General features: G+C 43.2%; 1 protein-coding gene across 1 annotated transcript; it reads left to right on the forward strand.

Moving 5' to 3' along the window:
* The first annotated feature begins 230 nt into the window (after positions 1-230).
* Positions 231-20,693, forward strand: LOC144284863 (ral guanine nucleotide dissociation stimulator-like). The gene is made up of 5 exons (XM_077849975.1): positions 231-442; positions 14,945-14,967; positions 18,006-18,199; positions 18,794-18,853; positions 19,762-20,693. The coding sequence occupies exons 2-5, from the start codon at positions 14,965-14,967 to the stop codon at positions 20,111-20,113; spliced, it is 609 nt and encodes a 202-aa protein (XP_077706101.1). The 5' UTR covers positions 231-442; positions 14,945-14,964; the 3' UTR covers positions 20,114-20,693.
* The last annotated feature ends 2,826 nt before the right edge of the window (positions 20,694-23,519 follow it).

Raw genomic sequence — 23,519 nt, forward strand, 5'->3', positions numbered from 1 at the left:
CGGATATGACCCGAAAATGCACATTGCAGGGGTGCTCCTGGCGAACAAGAAGCTTGTCTCTAGATCCAAGGCGCTGTCACACCTAGAAGAGAATGTAGTAGTGACAGCAGTCGCTTCAGCCCGCTCAAGGCGGCACTTCCCTACAGTCCTCTAGTTTCCTGTAATCAAAAAACCCCACAGCCCAGGGGAGGAGCGAGGTTAGAGCCCAAAGTGGCCAAGCAGCAGCGCGCCCCGGGCTCCCGCCCCGCCGCCCCGCCCAGGCCAGGCCCCCCGCGGCCGCGCGCTCCGGGCTCCAACGGCCTCAACGGAAGGAGGCGCGGGGGGCAGAGGCGCATCAGTCTGGGGGGGACCCGGGCGGGGGCCGTTGGGGAAGCCGCGGCCTGGACCGGGACCCACCGGCGGCTCCCCCTGGGGCAGGGCTCTGACCCGCACTCGGCCTGCGGTAAGCAGCGCCCCACTGCGCGATGGGGGCTGAGGGCGGCCCGCGGGGGGCGCGACCTGAGGCCGGCGGGGTGGTCCGCGGGGGCGGGGGTCGGCGGGGGAGGCTGGGGGTCGGGCGGGACCTGAGGCCGGGCGGGGCCGCGGGGGGCGGGCAGGGGCCCGGGATGCTGGGGGTGGGGGGGGGCGTGGGCCAAGGAGCCTGGGGGGTCGGGAGGGACCTGAGGCCTGGCGGGGTCGCGGGGGGCGGGCAGGGGCCCGGGATGCTGGGGGTGGGGGGGGGGCGTGGGCCAAGGAGCCTGGGGGGTCGGGAGGGACCTGAGGCCGGTGGGGGCCGCGGGGGCGGGCAGGGGCCCGGGATGCTGGGGGTCGGGGGGGGGGGGGGCGTGGGCCAAGGAGCCTGGGGGGTCGGGAGGGACCTGAGGCCGGGCGGGGCCGCGGGGGCGGGCAGGGGCCCGGGATGCTGGGGGTGGGGGGGGCGTGGGCCAAGGAGCCTGGGGGGTCGGGAGGGACCTGAGGCCGGTGGGGGCCGCGGGGGGCGGGCAGGGGCCCGGGATGCTGGGGGTCGGGGGGGGGCGTGGGCCAAGGAGCCTGGGGGGTCGGGAGGGACCTGAGGCCGGTGGGGGCCGCGGGGGGCGGGCAGGGGCCCGGGATGCTGGGGGTGGGGGGGGGCGTGGGCCAAGGAGCCTGGGGGGGACCTGAGGCCGGGCGGGGCCGCGGGGGGCGGACAGGGGCCCGGGATGCTGGCGGTGGGGGGGGCGTGGGCCAAGGGGGTCGGGAGGGACCTGAGGCCGGGCGGGGCCGCGGGGGGCGGGGCGCGGCGGGGGAGGCCCCGGGTCGCCCCAGGGCTGCAGCGGGACTCGGCCAGGCCGGTTCCCGGGTGGCCCCATCGCTGCTCCGCGCCCCGCTGTCCAGGTCCCGAGGTACTGCCCTAAGGAACCTGCCAAGGCCCCTGTTATTACCCGAACCCTCATGGACTCTATGATTGTGGCCACAAAATTAAAATTCTTTCCATTTTCTAAATTTCTACAAGTTTAGCAGACAATGGCGAGAATTTTTGTAAGACATACGAATTGTAGATTTAAAAAGATGTGAGTATAACATGGATTATTTATAGGATAAGTTATAATTTGCGTAATTTCCTCTGAATAAGTTCTAAGAAATTAACTTACATAATTTAAAAGACACTGGCTTTAATATTTGTAATATTGAATATAATGGTTTTGAGCTTGTACCTTGTGAAAGATTTAAGAATTAAGCATAAACTCTTATCACTTGATTATTGTTATTTTCAAAGTGCATTGATCAGCGACTGAACCACAAAATATATAGGTTAAAATAACTGGTTTTATTCTCCCTAGGTAACCTTTCTAAACATCATAGTTGATAATGTTTTCTTACTAGCACGGTGTTAGACAAGATAATGATTTGAAGGTCCTTGTAGCTTGAAGAACAGGTAATCTGGTCTGTGTATTCTTACTGTCTATATAGTAAGGAAGAATTATATTTATTTTTAAGTTATAACTGGTATTAAAATATGTATTTTTTGGACAAACAAATCAAAATAGAATTTTATTTTTTTAAATAATAAATTTATTTTTTATTGGTGTTCAATTTGCCAACATACAGAATAACACCCAGTGCTCATCCCGTCAAGTGCCCCCCTCAGTGCCCATCACCCAGTCACCTCCACCCCCCCCTCACCTCCCCTTCCACCACCCCTAGTTCGTTTCCTAGAGTTAGGAGTCTTCCATGTTCTGTCTCCCTTCCTGATATTTCCTACCCATTTCTTCTCCCTTCCCCTCTATTCCCTTTCACTATTATTTATATTCCCCAAATGAATGAGACCATGTAATGTTTGTCCGTCTCTGATTGACTTACTTCACTCAGCATCATTCCCTCCAGGTCCATCCACGTCGAAGCAAATGGGTATTTGTCGTTCCTAATGGCTGAGGAATATTCCATTGTATACATAGACCACAGCTTCTTTATCCATCGTCTTTCGATGGACACCGAGGCCCCTTCCACAGTTTGGCTATTGTGGACATTGCTGCTGGAAACATCGGGGTGCAGGTGTCCCGGTGTTTCATTGCATCTGTATCTTTGGGGCAAATCCCCAGCAGTGCAATTGCTGGGTCATAGGGCAGATCTCAAAATAGAATTTTAAGTCTTCCGGTGGAATTTATGTAACATATTCAAATAAAATCACAGGTTCTAGGGAGTGTTTTTCATCCCTCTAAACCTCAGTCCCCTAACTCTCTTCCTTCACTTCTGGCTTCTGGTTCTGGAACATATCAAGCTAGCATAATTGGTAGGGCGGAGAAAAGAGACAAATACTCTTTTTGTGAATCAGAGGTGGTTCATAAGAAGTATGCCGTCTTTACAACTGCTTATGGGCAGTGACTATTGAAACGGTTTATAGTAATCTCAATCTTAGTTAAAAATTACAAGAGAAAAAGTCTCAACACTGAAATGGTTCTCTTTTTTTTATTTAAAGAAAGAACTTTCTTTTCTTTAATATTTATTTATTCAGAGACAAACAGAGAGAGAGGCGCAGAGACACAACACAGGCAGAGGGAGAAGCAGGCTCCATGCAGGGAGCCTGACATGGGACTCGATCCCGGGTCTCCAGGATCACGCCCCAGGCTACACGTGCCACTAAACCACTGCTCCACAGAGGCTGCCCTGAAATGGTTCTCAAAGCCTTCTCATCCCTTGTATATACAGAGACTAAGAGACTTGTGCACACAGAAATGTCATCTCATAACTTTTCTCAAGTGATATTTTTGCTTCTCATTTTTATCATAAACAACCATTCCCTTTCCTACTACTGATTAGTTATAAAATACTATACTTAACACCAGGTAGCTCAAATGCTATTATAACTTCTTATCGCCTCCAGGATAAATCCAAAATTAATAGCATAGATATCAAATCCTTGCTGACAAGGACTGTGAGGAATACCAATAAAATGCAACCTTATTTCCTACATAAATTCTAAAAAAAAAAAAAAAAAGGAAAATTGAAAAGATGTTAGTGGTAGCAGGCTAAAGTAGTACTTTTATTAAAGATAAAGATTAAATTGTAAGACATAGGTTACTCAGTATGAGAACCAAATGGTTAACTGATTTAGAGAATCAAGCAGACCGACCAAATGTGATGTGGGATATTTGGGGAGGACATATCCCGTATCTATTCAAAATAAATACATAAGGAAATAAATATGTAAATTAATAAGTAAATCTTTTTTTAAGCCTTAGAACACACACAGATCATGTCTTGTGTTTCTTGACACTCTAAGAAGTCCTTATTTTCACAGGAAATTGCCATGTTATGCATATTTTCAAATTAATGATCAGTTATTATTTCAGTGAAGGTTTAAGTGTTCACTCCCTTCAAAGCATTATATACTAGGCTTTATGGGGAAACCTGGTATAGGTTTTGGTATTCTCCTAAAGCATTTTTCCAAAGTTCAGAAACTAGTGGGCCAGATGAATGCATAAACAAAAGCAAACAATAACACAAAACCTTTGGGATGACACTAAATAAGAGAAATACTGTTATGGGTGAATGATGTGCTATGATGGTAGGAGGGAAGAAAAGTTAATTTTCTATCCAGCAACTGATTCTAGTTAAAAGGAAATATTATAAATAAATCAGAATTAATAAAATGCTTGTTTCTGTATTTATCTTGATAAACCTAACATGAAAGATAATATACGCTGTACAGTAACATTATAAAATTACTGAACTATCTCCAGAAATATTCTGATATTTGAACCTTTAGTACTCATTCCATGAAGACTCTTCCTTCTCACATAATGCAGTACTCCTAGTCTTCATTAAATATGGCTAATGCAATAAGTATTAGGCTCTGAAAATTTCTTCGGAATTACATTTTTGTTAAGAAAAGATTTAAGGATCTTAGCAAAATTAGGTGGTTTTTTTTTGACATTTATAAGAAAATTGGATAGGATAACAAAAGTCTGTTTGGGTTAGTATAGAGAATCTAGTCAGTACTGTTTTACAAAACTCTTTGCTGTGATGGATATGTTGTAAAATTCTCATTGTCCAATGCAGTGGCCATTAGCCCCATGTGAATCTTGAGTCCTTGAAGTGTGGCTGTTGCAACTGAGGAACTAAATTTTTATTTTATTTCAATTAATTTAAATTAAAATAACCACATGTGGCTAGTGGCTGCCATATTGTATAACCAGCTCTAGAATGAATATATGAAAATTGGTTGGGGCATTCTTGGTTGATTGATGGGGTAAGGAAACCAGAGCTGACAAACCAAGGTAACCGTGGAGCCTCTGCTAGTCCCTGAAGCCCATGCAGTCCTCATTTTCCTCTTCAGTGCATACAACTAATGTGGCAGGTCTGCCACTCGATGGTAAAGGAGCAAGTGATCCTGACCATAAAATTATGATAAATGATGCATCTAAGAGGTGGCAAAGTGCAGCCACCTCCTCCTTCAGGAGAGCTACATCTAATGAATTTCATCATTTCCAAGGTGTGCATGTCTAATAGGAGACAATCAATAATTGCCTGCTGAGTAGATCGTCAAAGTGAATAAGCTATACAATTGGAAAGGAGTAGATAAATAGAAAAGATTGCAAATGTGGAATGTATAGTATTTGAGATTTTGATTGCATTTGTTTTGAACTTCTAGATCAAGTTGGGAATAATTGGTATTTTACCAGTATTGAGTCTATGAATCCATAAAAATAGAATATTTCCTATTCTTTTACGTCCAATTTGTTTCATCCAAGTTTTATAATTTTCCACATATAGGTTTCATACATATTGGTTTTTAGTTTTGTTACATTGTGGTCTGAAAACATACTTGTATGTTTTTTATTTTCTTAAATTTTTTATGCTGTGTTCTGTGTCTCTGAATATGGTATCTTGTAGAGTCCGCCGAGTGAGCTTGCAAAGACTGTGTATTTTTCTCTCATTAGGAGTATTCACCACCTACTGTCAATGTCGGATCAAGTTGATTCATAGGGTTCTATATTCTACCGATTTCAGGTTCAGCTCGCCTACTGATTTTCTGCCTGCTAGGTCAACCAGTTCTTGAAAGAGAGGTGTTGATATTTCTAATCATACATACAGTTTAAACTAATATAGAGAAAATGTTGGGTTAAGTGCTTATTAGAGTGGTTTAACTATCAACTTTATCATGTAAGTGGGGTATCTGCTACAGTTCTCACATTTCTAAAAATTTTTATCAGCAGGAAACAGATGTACACTTCAGGAGGTGGCCAAGGAAAATATAATACGAGAACTACTTATACAGGAGTCAATAGAGTTTAGGTAAAACAAGGAATGGTTGGTTGTACACTGGGCTAGTAATCAGCGGTTAAGTCATCACTACTCCTAGACCTTAATGGAAAGGGAGAAGGCAATTATATGAGCTCATAAAAAATACCTTTTTGCAGAGGGTCACCTGAAGAGACTGTGGCCTTTGGTTTGGGGACAGATGATGTCTACTCTCCAAGGAAGAACCAAGGGAGTAGATATCTTGACTTTACTTTTTGCCACCCTCCAAACTCTTCCTGGTTCCTCCCACGGGCCTGATCCAATCTGAAGCCAGAGAAGGAAGTGCACAGATGTAGTCCATACAGTACAGCCTCCTTGGGCATAGTTTGAGAAAGAGAGCGGAGTGTGGATATGCAAGAAAAAATGGAAAACTTCCTGCATTCCACTCCTCTTTATTCTTGGCATCTTTTCTTTTCCAGATGAAAAAAAGGTGTCTCTAATACAAGGGATACACGAATCCCATCACCTACCATAACCTTATGACTTGATGTCAGTTTAGTCATATTCCCAAATAAAATCTATAATGTTGGCAAATCTCAGTATGCCAGCTTTATGTAAGATAATCTAGGGGAAAAAATGAGGGAAGAAATTCTCAATTAACATAAAATATAGCTGCCATAGTCCCGTAACTTGTGTAACCTCTCATATGACCTTAAATGACAATTATATATTCTTTTAGCTACATCCATTCAATGTGTATTCTAAGCTCTGTCAGTGACTGGGCTATAGTATTCTTTATCTGGTGATATGATCTTGTGGTATAAGCCTTTGATTGCTTCTGCCTTGATTGGATTGCTTCATTATTCTGTTACCTGACCTTTTATAGAAGTGAGGCAATCCAGAGAAACCTCTAGGTTCTAGAAATTGTTCTTGCCTCCATTGTGCGGCAGCAATCTGATTTCCTATTGTTAAATAACATCAATCACCTCAACTATGGTTGTAGTCCCTTTCTCTGCCAGTAAGTTTAAGAGCTTGAGGAGTTTATGATGGCCCGAGGGCATACTTACTTTCCAATTTAACAGAGATTGTGTTGTCTAGGGGAAGCATTTCTTCTGTGTAAACCAGGGCACTTCTACCTATTTGCTGAAAGAAGCTACTCTCACTGCCTTCCTTAGTTTCTGGATTTGTGCATTTTGACAGCAGGAGAGATGGCATGTGTTGGATAATGGTGTAAGGTCTGTAACATCTGGTGGGACACCATCCCAAATCCACAAGATTGTGTCTCTTGAAAGATGCTACAGCAGTCTTTAGCAGATTATTCCATTCTATCAGATCTGCTACTTGTAGATGTTGAGACCAGTGGATTTTGGGGTGAGCCCATGGACACATTTCTTTTGTTGCAAACTACTTCCCTTTGTCTGAGGTAAGATTATGTCAGAATCCAAAGAAAATAAGGATTTTGTAAGCCTACGAGTCATGATGCTGACAGAATTGTGACCAGAGAAGAAAGATTCCATATATGTCTCTTCCTGCAAGAAAACATATTTTCCCATAGTGCTAAAAGTAGTCAAGTAGAACCAGTGCCATACCAGTTAGGCAGAAGGTGCCATATGAATGGCTTTGTGTTGTCTTCTGCTATCAGACACTGGTTGGCCATAACCGTATCAACTGTAAAGAGAATTTCTTTTTCTTTCTCTCTCTCTTTCTTTCTTTCTTTCTTTCTTTCTTTGTGTGTGTGAAGAGAATTTCATGTTGTCAAACCTGGCCCCTTGTGTTATCCTGGCCTACTAGTATCTTTCCCATTCAGCAAACACTTGGATTAATGAAAATGAAGACTAATAGCTATAGAATAGGTAATTTTGTGCGTCTGATTATTGAGGTCCCTCTAAAGTGTCAGCCTTCTCTGGAAGACTAAATGGGACATGAATATCCATATTTTATGCTCTTTTGAAGGGGACCACTCCTATACTTCATCAGAACTTCTTGTCATCAACTTTTCAATTGGGTTAAGTCCCTTACCAGTGGCCCAACTTGTCAGCTACTGCTCGAAGATTAGTGTAGATCACAACCTCAAGCTCTCTCTCCCTTTATGCTGGGCAGGGGGTAAGGGGGTGGGTAAAATGGGTATATTTTCACAAACTTGGTGAATCATAGGTGTGATGATAGATCAAATGCTGGGAGTTTATCGTTTTGTATCTTAGGAACAATTTATATTAAGTATTAGGCTATGTAAGGGGCTTCTTTAAAATGACCATTGTTATGGTACCTGGGTGACTCAGCTGATTAAACATCTGACTTCTGCTCAGGTCATGATCTCAGGGTCCTGGGATAGAGCCCTGTGCCAGGCCACACTCAGTGGGGAGTCTCCTTCTCCCTCTCCTCTCTCTCTCTGCCCCTCCCCCTGCTCATACTCTGTCTCTCAAATAAGTAAAATCCTAAAATAAAATAAATAAAATGACCATTTTTCTACTTGAAATGTGCCTTTACAGAGGGCTTCCCAAAGCAGCTGACAGCCTAAATTGTTGCTTTTGCTTCCAAAGTTTTTGTTGTGTTTTGTTTGTTTTTGCAGTGTAGGCAGAGGTTGGAGATGGGATTTCCTACTTAAAGCTCAAACTAAGGCTATTAGGCAAGATGAGGGCCTTTTAAATACTTTTAATGAGGAAGCTCATTCTTAATGTAGAAGGAAGTAATTTCATATTTCAGCATTATTTATTACCTCAGCGAACACTTTAAACGCTGGGCCAATTGTTTCCAGGAAACATTTATGACTCCAACATGTGCCAAACAACCTCTTACTGTATGTAAGAATAGCCCTAGCTTAATAGATGTGTGCAATGTTTTTGAAGGACGATTAATGAAAACAAAGTCAAACATTTTATACTAATATAGGAATTTGCTTTTTCCTAAAAAGAAACCAAAGACTTTGCTACTTGTCTTTGCTCAGCTACTAAATGTTTTCCTTATCTGTAAGTTGTACTGAAGCTCCTGGAAAGAACTTTCCAGCTGGGGAAAAAAAAAAACATAATTCTTTATGGGTGATCTACCTGTTTTTCATCTTATGTACAGTGAGAAGCTTTCCTTCCTTCAGGAACTCCACCCAACACTAATCCTTCCTTTTTCATGCCACCAGCATCTACTGACTTTACTTTGTTCCTGTCACTGTCAGAGCAAGTTGTGTCTCTCTTCACTGAAGCCACATTTCTGATTAATATGGGCTGAAATCATCTTATGTGGCAAGGGACTGATTGAGAAAATGCAGATAATTCTAAAGAAAGGATGTAAAAGCTCTTCTAATCTAATGAATCGTTACTAATCTTCACTGATGACAAGGGCATGTACATCATGGAACTTAATTTTTTATAGAAATGGGCTATTTTGGAACATTCTTCCAGGATCTCTTTTTCTCATTTGATAATAATATGAACATCCTCCATATCATTAAATACTTTTGTATAGGAAATCTTTAACTATTGAATGCTTTCATTAAATATAATATAGTTTATAGTATTTACTGCGTGTGCATATGCGTTATATTCAGAGAAGGAATATATATTTATTTTCACCTACATCTACAGACACATAATACGATTTTAATCAGCTATGTTGGTAAAACTTTGGACATATCGTATTTATAGTTCCTGAGAAAATATTTTTTAAAAAAAGAATTCTTGAGTTAAAGGTTATAAGCTGTGTTTCATTTTCTTGTATAGAGCATTATAGGAAGGTGTGATACGGGCACCTGCTATAGTACTTATGTGCATTGGCATATAATATTCATTCATTCATTCATTCATTTTTGTTCCTAAGTTAACGGAGGTATAATTGAAAAATAAAAATCATTTAGATTTGTGATGTACAATGTGGTATTTGGGTTTTTTGTTGTATTTTTTTTTAAGATTTATTCATTCATGAAAGACACAGAGAGAGAGAGAGAGGCAGAGACCCAGGCAGAGGGAGAAGCAGGCTCTTCCAGGAGCCCAATACAGGATTCGATCTTGGGATCCCCGGGTCATGACCTGAGCCGAAGGCAGCTGCCCACCCAGGGGTCCCTACAATGTGGTATTTTGATATATGTGTCTCCCATCCAAGTACTATAACCAGGCCTGAACCTGTTTAGCTTCCGAGATCAGACAAGAGATCAGACAAGATTGGGCGTGTTCAGGGACTTGATATATTTTGTATCAAGTGTGTATTTTGTAATGGTTGTCACAGTGAGCTAATTAACATATCTATCACCTCACGTAGTTCTGCTTTTGTTTTGTTTTTTCCCTTATGGTGAGAACACTGGATCTACTCTCTTAACAAATTTCAATTATACAAAATAGTATTCTTTTTAAAAGTTTTTATTTCAATTCTAGTTAGTAAACTAGAGGTTTTTCATTTTTAAATACCACAATCTCTTCTACATATCTCTCAGATGGGAAAAACCTCTATTTTAATTCCTCTGTTCATCAGTCTTTCCATAGAACTAGGTTGTCTGAAAGTTTTCTTCTACCTTTTTCAATTTGTTCACTAATGAATGAATAGTACCAGGCACTGGGACTTAAAGCTAGCAGTGTTCTCTTCAGCCTGTTGCTCCTCTGGTACTTACATTGGCTTCTCTTGATCTCCCACACTGAATTCTTTCTGGTTATAAAACCTAGTGTCACGGGATGCCTGGGTGGCTCAGTGATTGAGCCTCATCTGCCTTTGGCCCAAGGTGTGATCCTCAGGTCCTAGGATCAAGTCCAGCATCCAGCTCCCAGTGGGGAACCCGCTTCTCTCTCTGCCGCTATCTGTGTGTCTCTCACGAATAGATAAGTAAAATCTAATTTAAAAACAAACAAACAAACAAAAAACAGTACCAGCACCGATTTGAGGTAAAATGCATTGGTGAGTCTTCATAGACTAAAGGGGAAAGAGCAATTTGCATTAATAAAAATAACATTATTGCGTATAATAGATAGGTCCAGAAATCCCAACAGTTTAGCAAAATATAGTTGTTTTTCTGTCATGTAAATTGTGCAACATATGTTCCTTATCAGTCAGGGGCTCTCCTCCAAGTGGTGATTCACACCCCCATGTTCTGTCTTCGTATTTTGGCTCTACTGTTTTCTTTACTTTTCTTTCTTTCTTTTTTGGCATGGGAGGATAGAGGGAAAGAGAGAATCTTAAGCAGGTTCCATACCCTGCATGGACCCTGATGCAGGGCTTGATCTTACAACCCTGAGATCTGAGCTGAAATCCACACTTAACAGACTGAGCCACCCAAGTGCCCCAGCCCTGCTGTTTTCAATGTAGCTTCCAGAATTGCTGTATTGAGGGAAAGAACATGGAGGATCACTAGGCCTGGGTTTGGATCATATCATGTCTATTCTCAGTTACAAGACACATTTTGCTGCAGAGGAGGCTGGGGAATGCTGTATGGGCTATGTGTCCAGGTAGGAGAGAAAATGGACTCAAGAGTTAGACTCTCTGCCATAACATGTGAACAGGTAGTGGTAATTTACTATTATAATAGGATAATGGAGTAAAGTAAACAAGCTCAGTGTGTTAAGCATCCAGCTCTTGATTTCTGCTCATGATCTCTGGGTCCTGGGATTGAGCTGCGGAACAGGCTCTGTGCTCAGCAAGGATTCCACATGGGATCCTCCTCCCTCTCCCTCTGTTCACCAACTCCCATCGCTCATGCTCTCTCTCTCTCTCTGAAATAAATAATAAATAAATAAATCAGATATATAAACCATAAAATAAACAAATTTTTTCTCACTCATTTTTTTCTAGCTATAGATTGTCTAATCTCTCTTTTTTCAAATAATGCTCATTGTAAAGGAGACATTTCTGCAATTGAAAAAACATGTTCATAATACAATGTACATAACCAATAATGAAATTAATATGTAGTATTCCATTGATAGATTGGTCAGTTTGTTTTTAGGTAGTTATCCTCCTTATCAATAGGAATTCTAAGATAAAAGTCAATCTCCTTAAAATTTTTGCGGTATGAACTATGATAAAAAATGAAATATATAGGGATCCCTGGGTGGGGCAGAGGTTTGGCGCCTGCCTTTGGCCCAGGGCGCGATCCTGGAGACCCGGGATCGAATCCCACATCGGGCTCCCAGTGCATGGAGCCTGCTTCTCCCTCTGCCTATGTCTCTGCCTCTCTCTCTCTCTGACTATAATTAAAAAAAAAATTAAAAGTGAAATACATATATATATACACACACATGCACATATATGTAAAGATTCTGCTTTTATATTTCTACAAGCTTTACAATGTCATTTTGAGTGAACTTAATCATTATTTTTTAATGATTTCACCATATAATTAGGAAAAAAAAATGACTTACAGCACAGTATATTACTTTTGCAGTTCAAACCAGCTTTGGAATCGGACATTTCCATTCATATTCAAATTAATAATCATGAAATCATAATGTAGATTTTGTTGCCTTTTGTGTTACATTTGCCTGTTAGAGCAGAAAAGTTAAATATTTTACTGATGCTTCCTTTTTTTTTTTTAAAGTTTGGCTTTGGGGACATGATATTGTGTGGATGTAGGTGGTCTCTCTTTTTTTTTTTTTAAGCTGCATAGAGGAGAGAAATGAACAGGTTAGAAAAGAAATAGGAGTTGCTTTTTAAACAAATTACAGACCAGAGATAAATCACATACCCAATCCCTTAATCTGTCTCATTTCTTATTTATATTAATTGAAGAAAAAATACTGGCTTTGTAGCAAGATGCATTCTTCCAAGTAACACTCAGAAAAAGAAATAGGCTAGTTTCACATTGTAATTACTTAGCATTCTTTTTCATTTTTGCTTGAACAAGGTGGAAAACGTCAGTAGGTCTGCTCATGCAAAAGAAAAGAAGTATAAAATATCAAACATGCATTCATTAGAGATTATTATAGAAAAAAGTATTTAACTTTAGGGAGGAAACACTTAACCTGATACACATTAAGTTCTCCTCTCTTCTCCTCTAAGAAAATGAGAATAATTAAGGAGAATGATTATAGGTGCTGCTAATTGGTTCCAAGTTTAAGGATACCATTATGACACTTTTGTTTTTATTGATGATAATTCTATAACATAATCATACTTACTCTTATCACCATTGACAAAACTATCGTCTTGAGAATGCTAAGCAAAGCAAATGGCTGTACCTTTGAATATATTACAAAAAACAAGTACTTTTGTGTGCCTTAGTTGATCTTCATGCCATTAGATGTAGCTGAGTGCCATGTCTTTCCACTTGGAATAAATGTTAACCCTGACTGCTTCCTAGACTTGGTAGCATTTGGACTCTGGTGCATTTTTCTGCAATGCGATATACACTTGCTGGAGTGTATAGAGGGAATTTATTTATTTTATTTTTTTAAAGACTTCGTTTATTTATTCATGAGACACAGAGAGGCAGAGACACAGGCAGAGGGAGAAGCAGGCTCCCTATGGGGAGGCCCATCCAGAACTCAATCCCAGGCCCTGGGATCACAGGATCATGACCTGAGCCAAAAGCAGATGGTCATCCATGAGCCACTCAGGTGCTCCTATAGAGGGACTCTAAAAGAAATGTAAATGGTCTGTATGTTGGTAAATTGAACACCAATAAAAAATAAATTTATTATAAAAAAAGGGCACACAGCAAGTGAATAAAGATTTGTTCAAGAAAATCTATTTAAAAAAAAGAAATGTAAATGGTGAGTTGATTTCTTAATTTCTAAGAATTCTTGACCTCAAATTCTTTAATCACTTTTTATTTTCTGAAGGACTTTTAAAATTTAAGAAAATTTTTGAACAGCTCTTCTTTTAATGTTATTTTTCCCTTGAACTCTTCGCTCTTTTAAAAGAACATGTACATATGCATGTGTGTATACATGTATTAATTCATATCACGTTAGTTTTCAAAAAGTTTTTCTTCTCTCTTTCCATAACTGCCATCATTTTTATGAGAAAAAAAGCAACTTTAAATGGTGTGTTCCTACTCTCTAGTCAGTTACCTTGTCCAAGTCCTGAAACCTTAACTGAGGGATCCCTGGGTGGCTCAGCGGTTGGGCGGCTGCCTTTGGACCAGGGAGTGATCCTGGGGTCCCGGGATTGAGTCCCGGGATCAAGTTCCGGGTTGGGCTCCCTGAGGGAGCCTGCTTCTCTCTCTGCCTGTGTCTCTGCCTCTCTCTCTCTCTCTCTCTGTGTGTGTCTCTCATGAATAAATAAAATTCTTAAAAAAAAAAAAGAAACCTTAACTGATTGTTGAATTGAATAATGGCAACTTGCTGGCAGCATGGCAACTGACTGTGCTTAACCCAGAAACAAATTCCAAAGAACAGAAAAACAAAAAACAAAAAAAACAAAAAACAAGGAATTTGGATATATGTGGTGATACAGAGAATGAATAATGTACTGCATGCACACACACACACACACACACACACACACACACACAAACGCACAAAAAAAAAAACTTTCTTGAGAATTTTATGCCACTTCTCCAAAACAGAGATGATGGGCATATGAGGTATAATGCAACAGCTGATGACAAGAATGATATTTAAATATATACATTTTATTACTAAAACAGTAAATTATTAAAGAAATGAAAATTGAAACAACACTAATAACACTAATTATTTTGTCTATCATATGGGGGGGAAGATAAATACTACACAATGCTGGCAAGAGTATGGAGAAAGTAGTGCTCTGATTTTCTGCAATAATGAGTGCTAATTGGTAAAACTTTTTGAAAATTAATTTGAAAATACATCTTGAAGTTCAAATATTGCATAACCTTTGACTCAGCGATACTATGTTTATAAATGTACCATGTGTGTACTAACACAAGTCATACAAAAATGTATGCACAGAAATATTTGCTGAGTGAGTGTTGAGCTTTAGCTCTAGAATCAGACAGACCTGAGTTGCAATTACCACTTCATTACTTTCTTTTTTTAAATATATATATATATTTTAATGGAGTTTGATTTGCCAACATATAGTATGACACCAGGTGCTCCTCCCATCAAGTGCCCCCCTCAGTGCCCATCACCCCATCCCCCCTACCCACCTCCCCTTCCACTTTCCCTTGTTCCTTTCCAGAGTTAGGAGTCTCTCATGTTCTGTCTCCCTCTCTGATATTTCCCACTCATTTTCTCTCCTTTCCCCTTTATTCCCTTTCACCATTTTTTTATATTCCCCAAATGAATGAGACCATATAATGTTTGTCCTTCACTGACTGACTTATTTCACTCAGCATAATACCCTCCAGGTCCATCCACGTCGAAGCAAATGGTGAGTGTTTGTCGTTTCTAATGGCATTACTTTCTAGATATGTGAGCTTAGGCAAGTTACATAGCATGTCTAGATTTCACTGTCCTTTGAGAATTAAATGAAATGATGTCTATAAAGTGTGTAAGAAAGTGTTTGGCACCTCATAAGTACTTGAGAGATGTTTATTAGTCTTTGTAATGAAGATAATATTGTTATAAATATTATGCAGCATCATTTATAATAGTTAAGGTCTCAAAACAAGCCCCTTATTCAACTGGGATATCGGTTAAATAAACTTAGGTTCATTGAATAGAATACAACAGAGTCACTCAAAAGAAGAAGATCAATCTATGTGGAAGTAGAGGCAAGAAATACTTTGAAAAACATAAAGTTTTAGTATTAATAGTATTGTTCCATGTGTGTGAAAAGACACTAATATATTTTGACTAGTCTGTATCAACAGAAAGAGGGAAAAGAATATGAACCAACATATTAATAGTGGTTATCTCTGGGAAGTGGAATAATGAGCCATTTTTATTTTTCTCTATTATATTTTTTGAGATATTTAATGTTTTTTTTATTTAATGTTTTTTAAGGTCATTGTTTATTGTCTGCCAAAGTCAAAAAAATTATCTGAATAAATTAATCCTGCTTTTCTGGCATTAAGGATATAGACTGGAATATGCCATCTAAAAAAAAAAAAGAATATGTCATCTATCTCTATGTATGGAGATATAGATATGTAGATATAGATATAGCTGCATACCATATCTATCTATAGATAGAGATAGATGACATATACTGGTCTATAGATAGATATAGTATATGAATGTATCTTTATATCTCCATACATAGAGATAGATGACATATTCTGGTCTGTAACCTTAATAAAAAAAATAAGATACACATATAAAATATTAATGGTAAGTAGGTATCATGTAGCCTGATATGTTCTTTATTTGAAAGTTAGAGAGAATTATGGAAATTCATTAACACTTTTTGTGGTATCAGTACTTAAAAAAGAAACCCTAGAAATGGAAGGAACCTCAATACTTCTCTGAGTCCAGCATCTCACCAAGAGCACAAATTCACTGAAAGCCAACTCCACTAACTTCATCTGATTTGGGGGATAATAAACTACTAACTCCAAAAATAAAATATTGCTGTTAGAATGTTATTTCTTAGATTGATTAGAATGTGCTTTCTCATAAAATCCCTGCCATCATTTCTATTTTTGTTTCATAAACTGAATGAGGCTCTTTATAAATTTTCTTTAGATGGTAGCTTTTTAAATAGTTTCAGGTTGGATACACATAATTTTTTCATTTAAAAATTTCCCCAATTCTTATTACTTTTCTGTGTATCAGAGGATTTCCAGGCTCATTACCTTCTTGGTGCTCATATCTGAACGTCCTCAGAACCACTTCTCCTTTAGAGTCTGACTCATGCCATTCCAAAGTCAGGATAACCTTTCAAAGGGAATAGTCAGCTGGGTGATCCAGCTGTTTACTAGTCCTAGCAATATCAGGCTTGATGTTCTCTAACTATAAGTATCAAGGCAGACAAAAGTTTCTTTACTATTTTCTAGTTTCAAGCCTATTTTATTATTTTGGAATTTGTATTTTTATGAAATATAATAATTTACAAATTATTTTAACAAGCTTTATATATCCTTTATAAATTTTGCAAATTTTTAAGGTAATCTGGATCCAAATATTCGCCCTCTTAAGTAATGTGGGAAGCTCATTTCAGTACAATTAATGTGTTAGGAACTATGAAATAGCAACACATTGAAAGAGTCAAGAACAGACCACATTCCTTTCATTTTAACATCATCATGAAGAGTAAATTAAGGGTTGACTGGATTTTTAAAATTATATATTAACATACATTCACACATATGCATGCACACACACACACACACATTGAAATGTACTTTGGAGCAAAAAGGGACATTAGTGTAGTGATGACTTGTAGGGCAATGACCAGAACATTAGCCTTATATGGGATCCTAAGTTCTCTTAATAAATAATCAAGCCTAGAATATTGTTGTGAAGTTCCACTTATGAGGCACATAGTGTTCAAATTCAACTTGACATTTGATATTCTATGTCACCACTATGAAAGTTCTTGTATTTTTTGAAAATGCTTCGACGGGGAGTCAATTTACAATTGAGATGAAGGATTATCAATGTTGCTTGCTTTTATAAAGATGTAGTGGGAGGAGACATGTAAAATATCAAAACATTTAGTTGGATGTGAGAAGAACTTACCTTGGTGTATTTTCAAAAGTTCTCTTTTATTTTGTACAGCTTTGTCTGCCCTATATCCAAGCTCATCCCTTCTCTAATAATTTTAGTTTAAAAAATATGGCAGATAGGATGCCTGGGTGGCTGAGCAGTTGAGCCACTGCCTTTGGCTCAGGTCGTGATCCCTGGGTCCCGGGATCGAGTCCCACATCGGGCTCCCTGTGTGGAGCCTGCTTCTCCCTCTCCCTGTGTCTTTGCCTCTCTGTGTGTGTCTCTCATGAATAAATAAATAAAATATTTTAAAAAATATGACAGAGAAGTTTTAAGATTTGGGGATTGACATGGGGTGAAGCCATTAATGCAGGGAGGTGCTGCCAAAACTCAGCTGACAAGCGGCCCTGGGACACTAATCTTTCCCACTAGGTCCTTGTATTGATCCAAATTTTTTTGAAAATTTATCCTCTAAGATTATTTCTTTATTGGATAGTTTGTCTGTTTAAGAGACAGGCAGAGAAGCAGGGAGCAGAAGAGGGAGACACAGGCTCCTCAAGCACACTCTGCCCCAAGCGCAGAGCCTGCCAGGGGCGGGATCTCAGGATGCTGAGACCATGACCTGAGCCACAACCCAGAGTCAGATGCCTAGTGACTGAGCCGCAGGCGTCAAGCCCCGTGTTCCTGCTGTGGGCACTCCTGCCCCCCCACCCCCCGCCCCCCGTAGCCACTGAGAGCTCGGGCTTTGGTCTGCGCTCCAACTGCCAGGTGGTCTGGAGGCTACAGTGCAGGCTGCACGTCCCCTCTGTCCCACCTCAGGCTGAAAGGGCCTCAGCCCTGAGAAGGAATCGGATCTTCCCGACCACCCCTAGCCGGAGGGAGCTGCTGGAGCAGCAGGTAGAAGAACTGGTGCCCGCCTTGCTGTGCTTGGACGACCTTTCCATTGTTCAATTTATGGAAACGTATCCTGAATTTGGCACCACCGAAGAGATCCTGGACCTGCTGTTTGCAAAGTGAGCACCCTGACCCTCCACAGCCCAGGGGGATGGGCCACCTACTGGTTGGGAGTCTTGGGAATGTTCCTGAACTTCCCGGCCCCTGGGGCTGCTCCTCCGACTGGAGCAGAGTCACACGGGGCCTAGTGGGGTCCTGTAGGGCAGTCCCCGGGGCCTGGCCTGTGGCAGGTCGGCTAGAGGGGCTGTGATTGTGCTCAGCAGTCATCGTTCTCTCCCCATGACGAAGCCTGTGCCGCGTCCCCACCGTCACCAGGGTTTGAGCTGGCCTGTTTTCCCATGGAAAGGGAGGTTTGAGAGTCCATCTGGGGTCTGTGTCCTGGGGCAACCGGAGTAGGGGACCCCGGGGACACCGAGGCACCCTGGCCCACTCGGATGTCGGCCATGGGCCTGGCCGGAGCCCTTTCATTCCTCAAGCATTCAGGAGGACCCAGCAGGTGCAGGCGCTTCTCCAGGGGCTGCCTGTGGCCCCACGCACAGAGCGGATGGCCCCCCAGGGCTCCAGGCTAGTCAAGGGTCAGAGGGTGACAGCAGCTATGAGGAGAGGTCGGGTCCACAGGAACTTTCATGTGATGCCCCCCTGCCCTCCTCTAGATATGGATGCAACAAATATCTGAATGATGACATCGTGGGATCCGTGGAGCAGTGCAAAGTGTGAGTGAGCTCTGGCTCATGCAGGAGGGCCTTCCTCTCCAAGAGGGCAGCGAGGGGGCTGTGGCCTGGAGGGGCTGCTGGACCCTCACCCCACACATCTGCAATTCCTGTGACAGGGTAAAGGTCTAATGGGTCCTTTGAGAAAAGAGGAAAAGAGAGCTGTGGATGGGGTGCGGGCTTTGTGGGAGAGCACTGGGAGCCCTAATGAAGTCCTTCTCCATGCCTGCCCCTTTCAAAGCCCTCTGTCTACCCCCCTCCTGGGACCCAGAGCAGAGGGTGTGGGGAGCATCGCACTCACCAAGCTGGTGGCACCTGGACCCAGGTGCACAGCAGGTGTTCAGGAGAGCCAGTGAGTGCTCACGGACCAGACGGCCCCTGCCCTTTGGGAGATTAGAGTCAGTGGAAGGACAACCCCTGGGGGCCCCTCGTGAGTGAGGCAGCGCTGAGCCACAGGAGGGAAGGCGGCAGTACCGGGCAGCTCCTGGCAAGGCCTGGCAAGACACAGAGCCCAAACCCTCCCCACTCGGACATTCCCAGAGCGACAGTGTGTGCAGTGAGGGCAATGACAGGCCAGACACCCCCCTTCCCCGGATGCCTGCCAGTGGATTCAAGGGGCAAGTGGGCAGGGAGCCAGGCTGAGGAGGGAGTCATGCTTCCCCAGGGAAGACAGTGATAGTCACACCACTAGTCATGGGCTCCCATGCACAGAGGCTTCGTGCCAGCCCCTCCTCAGTGAGCAGGCCTGTGGCAGGCAGGACCACCAGGTGGCAGGTGGACAAGGAGCAGCACTGGCCTCCGACAGCCCTGAGCGGAAGGCCTGGGGCCCCATTCCTGCAGGGCTTCCCCGGGACACCTTGGTGTGAGGGAGCCCTGTCTTCTGACGCCTCTGCCCACCTGTCCCTCCCCAGGGCCATCTCCTGCATCCTGGACATCTGGCTGGAGTACTATCAGGAGGATTTTCATCAGCCACCAGAATTTCTCTTCCTGAGGAAACTTCTGGCATTCATGGGGCTCAACAGGCCAGGCTCAGACCTGGAAAACCGAGCCCAGCGTTACCTGGAACGATTCAGCTACCTGGAGCTCGTGGAATTAGACGATGAGGATGAGGAGGACTGGGGGTGGCCAAGCTTGGGACAGGGTGGGCCACACAGACCCAACCTCCATGCAGCTGGGCCGGGAGCAGTGGGTAGGCTCACACCCCATTCCCACGGGCTTCAGTCTGGGGAGACCTCCCAGGGCTCTTGTACTCACACACGTTGAGCAGTGGGAAGAGTGTCCTTGATTTGGGAGGGACGTGGAAAGTCCGTCCTGGTGATGATACTTTGTCTTCTTGGGGCTACAGCTTCGGCCCCGGAGCAACACCCTAACCCACCTCAGGAGCCCACCCCAGCTCCGACTGTGGGGCCTGTGGCACCTTCAGGGCCTGAGGTGACCGAGCCGGTCCCGGCTGCTGGAGGTGAGGGCTTGGCCCAAGCTGAGATGCTGGCTACTGAGTCCAAGTCAATGCACATGGTTTTGGCACCTATGATTCCCCACCCTGATGAGGAGCCACCTGCACCCTTGGCCACCCGGTGGAGGAGTAGGCCCTGGCGCCTGCAGTCAGGGTCCCCAAAGTGCCAGGGCCGCCACCTGCCTCTGGAGCAACTGGCTTCGACCCCTGAACAACCCCCTGAACCACCTCAGGAGCCACCCCAGCTCCTACCGCGGGGCTCGTGATGGCTGCAGCCCAATGGAGGCTTCCCTCCCCGTCATTGTGCTGTTTCCATATTTTGTTTTTCTTTAACCTCTATAATGGCTTATGAATTTTATTTGTAATAAAAGATAAGTTAACGGCAGAAAATTTACTCTGATGCTTTTAAATTATACATCGTGGTACTTTAGGTCCATTCATAGTGTCACAGGCCCCGGAGCCCAGGGCACTGGGGGACACAGCCCAAGATCGGCACTCCCCCCAGGACAGGCAGAGGCCAGGAGGGTACAGGAAAGCAAGGACGCTCCTACCACTGGGCGGCCCCGAGCTGGGCGGATCGGCGCCCCCCCACCCCCAGAGCATCCAGGCCCCTGTGGCCTGGAAGCTGCGGTAGTTACTGCGGGAGCTGACTCCAGGGCTGAACAGCTGGCCGCCACCAGTGTGGCTGTTCCTCCTCGTGTCACCCTGTGCCTGGGACTGGGCAGGGGCCTCACTGGATAAACAGCACCCACTGAGCCAGGCACCTGGCAGGGGGCGGCGGGGCAGCTCCCCCAGCAGCACACACCTGAGAATCAGCACAGCAGGCCCCTACCCCAGAAGACCAGCTGGAAGGACAGGGGAAACCAAGTTATTGACCAAGCAGCACTGGAAACTTCTAGGGGAAGTTGAGGGATTTACAGTATATAGAATCAGAGGATACTCCCCCTTGTTTTTTCTTTTCTGTTTGTTTCTGTTGTTTCCCAACCCCCTTTTTTTATTCTTTTTTATTTCTTCTTTTTTTTCTCTTTTGCTCCTTTTTCCAGTATAACTTGTTTTTGTCCACTCCACACTGAGCAAAATGACTAGAAGGAACAATTCACCTCAAAAGAAAGAATCAGAAACAGTCCTCTCTCCCACAGAGTTACAAAATCTGGATTACAATTCAATGTCAGAAAGCCAATACAGAAGCACTATTATAAAGCTACTGGTGACTCTAGAAAAAAGCATAAAGGACTCAATAAAATCATGAATGAGAAAAGAGAGATCACCACCAGCACTAAGGAAATACAAATGATTTTAAAAACTTATTATGAGCAGCTATACGCCAATAAATTAGGCAATCTAGAAGAAATGGACACATTTCTGGAAAACCACAAACTACCAAAACTGGAACAGAAAGAAATAGAAAACCGGAACAGGCCGATAACCCGGGAGGAAATTGAAACAGTCATCATCAGAAACCTCCCAAGACACAAAAGTCCAGGGCCAGATGGCTTCCCAGGGGAATGCTATCAAACGTTGAAAGAAGAAACCGTACCTATTCTACTAAAGCTGTTCTGAAAGACAGAAAGAGATGGAATACTTCCAAACTCTTTCTATGAGGCCAGCATCACCTTAAGTCCAAAACCGGACAAAGACCCCATCAAAAAGGAGAATTATAGACCAATGTCCCCGATGAACACGGATGCAAACATCTCAACAAGATACGAGCCAATAGGATCCAACGGTACATTGAGAAGTTACTCACTGTGACCAGGTGGCCTTTATCCCCGGGACGCAAGGCTAGTTCAACACTCGGCAAACACTCCGTGTGACTGATCAGATCTGCAAGAGAAAAAACAAGAACCAGATGATCCTCTCAAGATACGCAGAGAAAGCATTTGACAAAATACGGCATCCACTCCTGGATCCAAATGCTTCAGAGTATAGGGATAGAGGGAATGTTCCTCAGCATCTTCAAAGCCATCTACGAAAAGCCCACAGCAAATTATCATTCCCAAGGGGCAAACGCTGGGAGACTTTCCCCGAAGAAGATCAGGAGAAGAAGATCAGGAACGAGACAGGGATGTCCACTCTCACCACTGCTATTCAACATAACACTAGACGTCGTAGCTTCAGGAATCAGGCAACAAAAAGAAATAGAAGGCATTCAAATTGGCCTAGAAGAAGTCAAACTCTCCTTCTTTGCAGATGACATGATACCGTACACCTAGAAAACCCAAAAGACTCCACCCCAAGACTGCTAGAACTCATACAGCAAATTCGGCAGTGTGGCAGGGTACAAAATCAATGCCCAGAAATCAGTGGCCTTTCTAGACGCTAACGATGAGACTGAAGAAAGAGAAATTAAGGAGTCAACCCCATTTACGATGGCACCCAAAAGCATGCACTACCTAGGAATAAACCTAACCAAAGAGGTAAAGGATCTCTACCCGAAAAACGACAGAACATGTCTGAAAGAGACTGAGGAAGACACAAAGAGATGGCAAACTATTCCATGCTCATGGATCCGAAGAATGAATATTGGGAAAATGTCAATGTGACCCAGGGCAATTTACACAATGAATGCAATCCCTATCAAAAATACCACGGACTCTCCTCAGAGAGCTGGAACAGATCATCTGAAGATTTGTGTGGAATCAGAAAGGACCCCGAATGGCCACGGGAATAGTAGCCAAGAAAACCAGAGCGGGGGGCAGCACAATGCCGGATTTCAGGTTGCGCTGCCAAGCTGTGCTCACCAAGACAGTGTGGTACAGGCAGAACTACAGACACATCCATCAATGGAACAGAAGAGGAATCCAGAAGTGGACCCTCAACTCGATGGTCAAGACCATATATTTGACCAAGCAGGAGAGACCATCCACTGGAAAAAAGACAAGTCTCTTCCATAAATGTCAGGGGAATACTGGACAGCCACATGCGGAGGAGGGAAACTGGACCACTGTCTCACACTGTACACAAAGATAAACTCAGAATGGATGAAAGATGTAAATGTGAGACGAGATTCCATCAAAACCCTGGGGGAGAACACAGGCAATGCCCTTCCTGAACTTGGCCACAGCAACTTCTTGCAAGATACACCCATGAAGGCAAGAGAAACAAAAGCAGAGATGAACTATTGGGACTTCACCAGGATGAGAAGCTTCCGCACAGCCAAAGAGACACTCAACAAAACCAACAGACAATCTCCAGAATGGGAGAACCTTTGTGCAA

Source organism: Canis aureus, chromosome 15 (assembly GCF_053574225.1).
Source record: "Canis aureus isolate CA01 chromosome 15, VMU_Caureus_v.1.0, whole genome shotgun sequence".
NCBI classification, from domain to species: Eukaryota; Metazoa; Chordata; class Mammalia; order Carnivora; family Canidae; genus Canis; species Canis aureus.

Bases quoted from the DNA above. Each gene is read 5' to 3' on its own strand.
- LOC144284863 (XM_077849975.1), top strand. The intron at 18,200-18,793 runs GTGAGCACCCTG...GCCCTCCTCTAG, and splicing joins CTGGACCTGCTGTTTGCAAA to ATATGGATGCAACAAATATC. The intron at 18,854-19,761 runs GTGAGTGAGCTC...GTCCCTCCCCAG, and splicing joins TCCGTGGAGCAGTGCAAAGT to GGCCATCTCCTGCATCCTGG.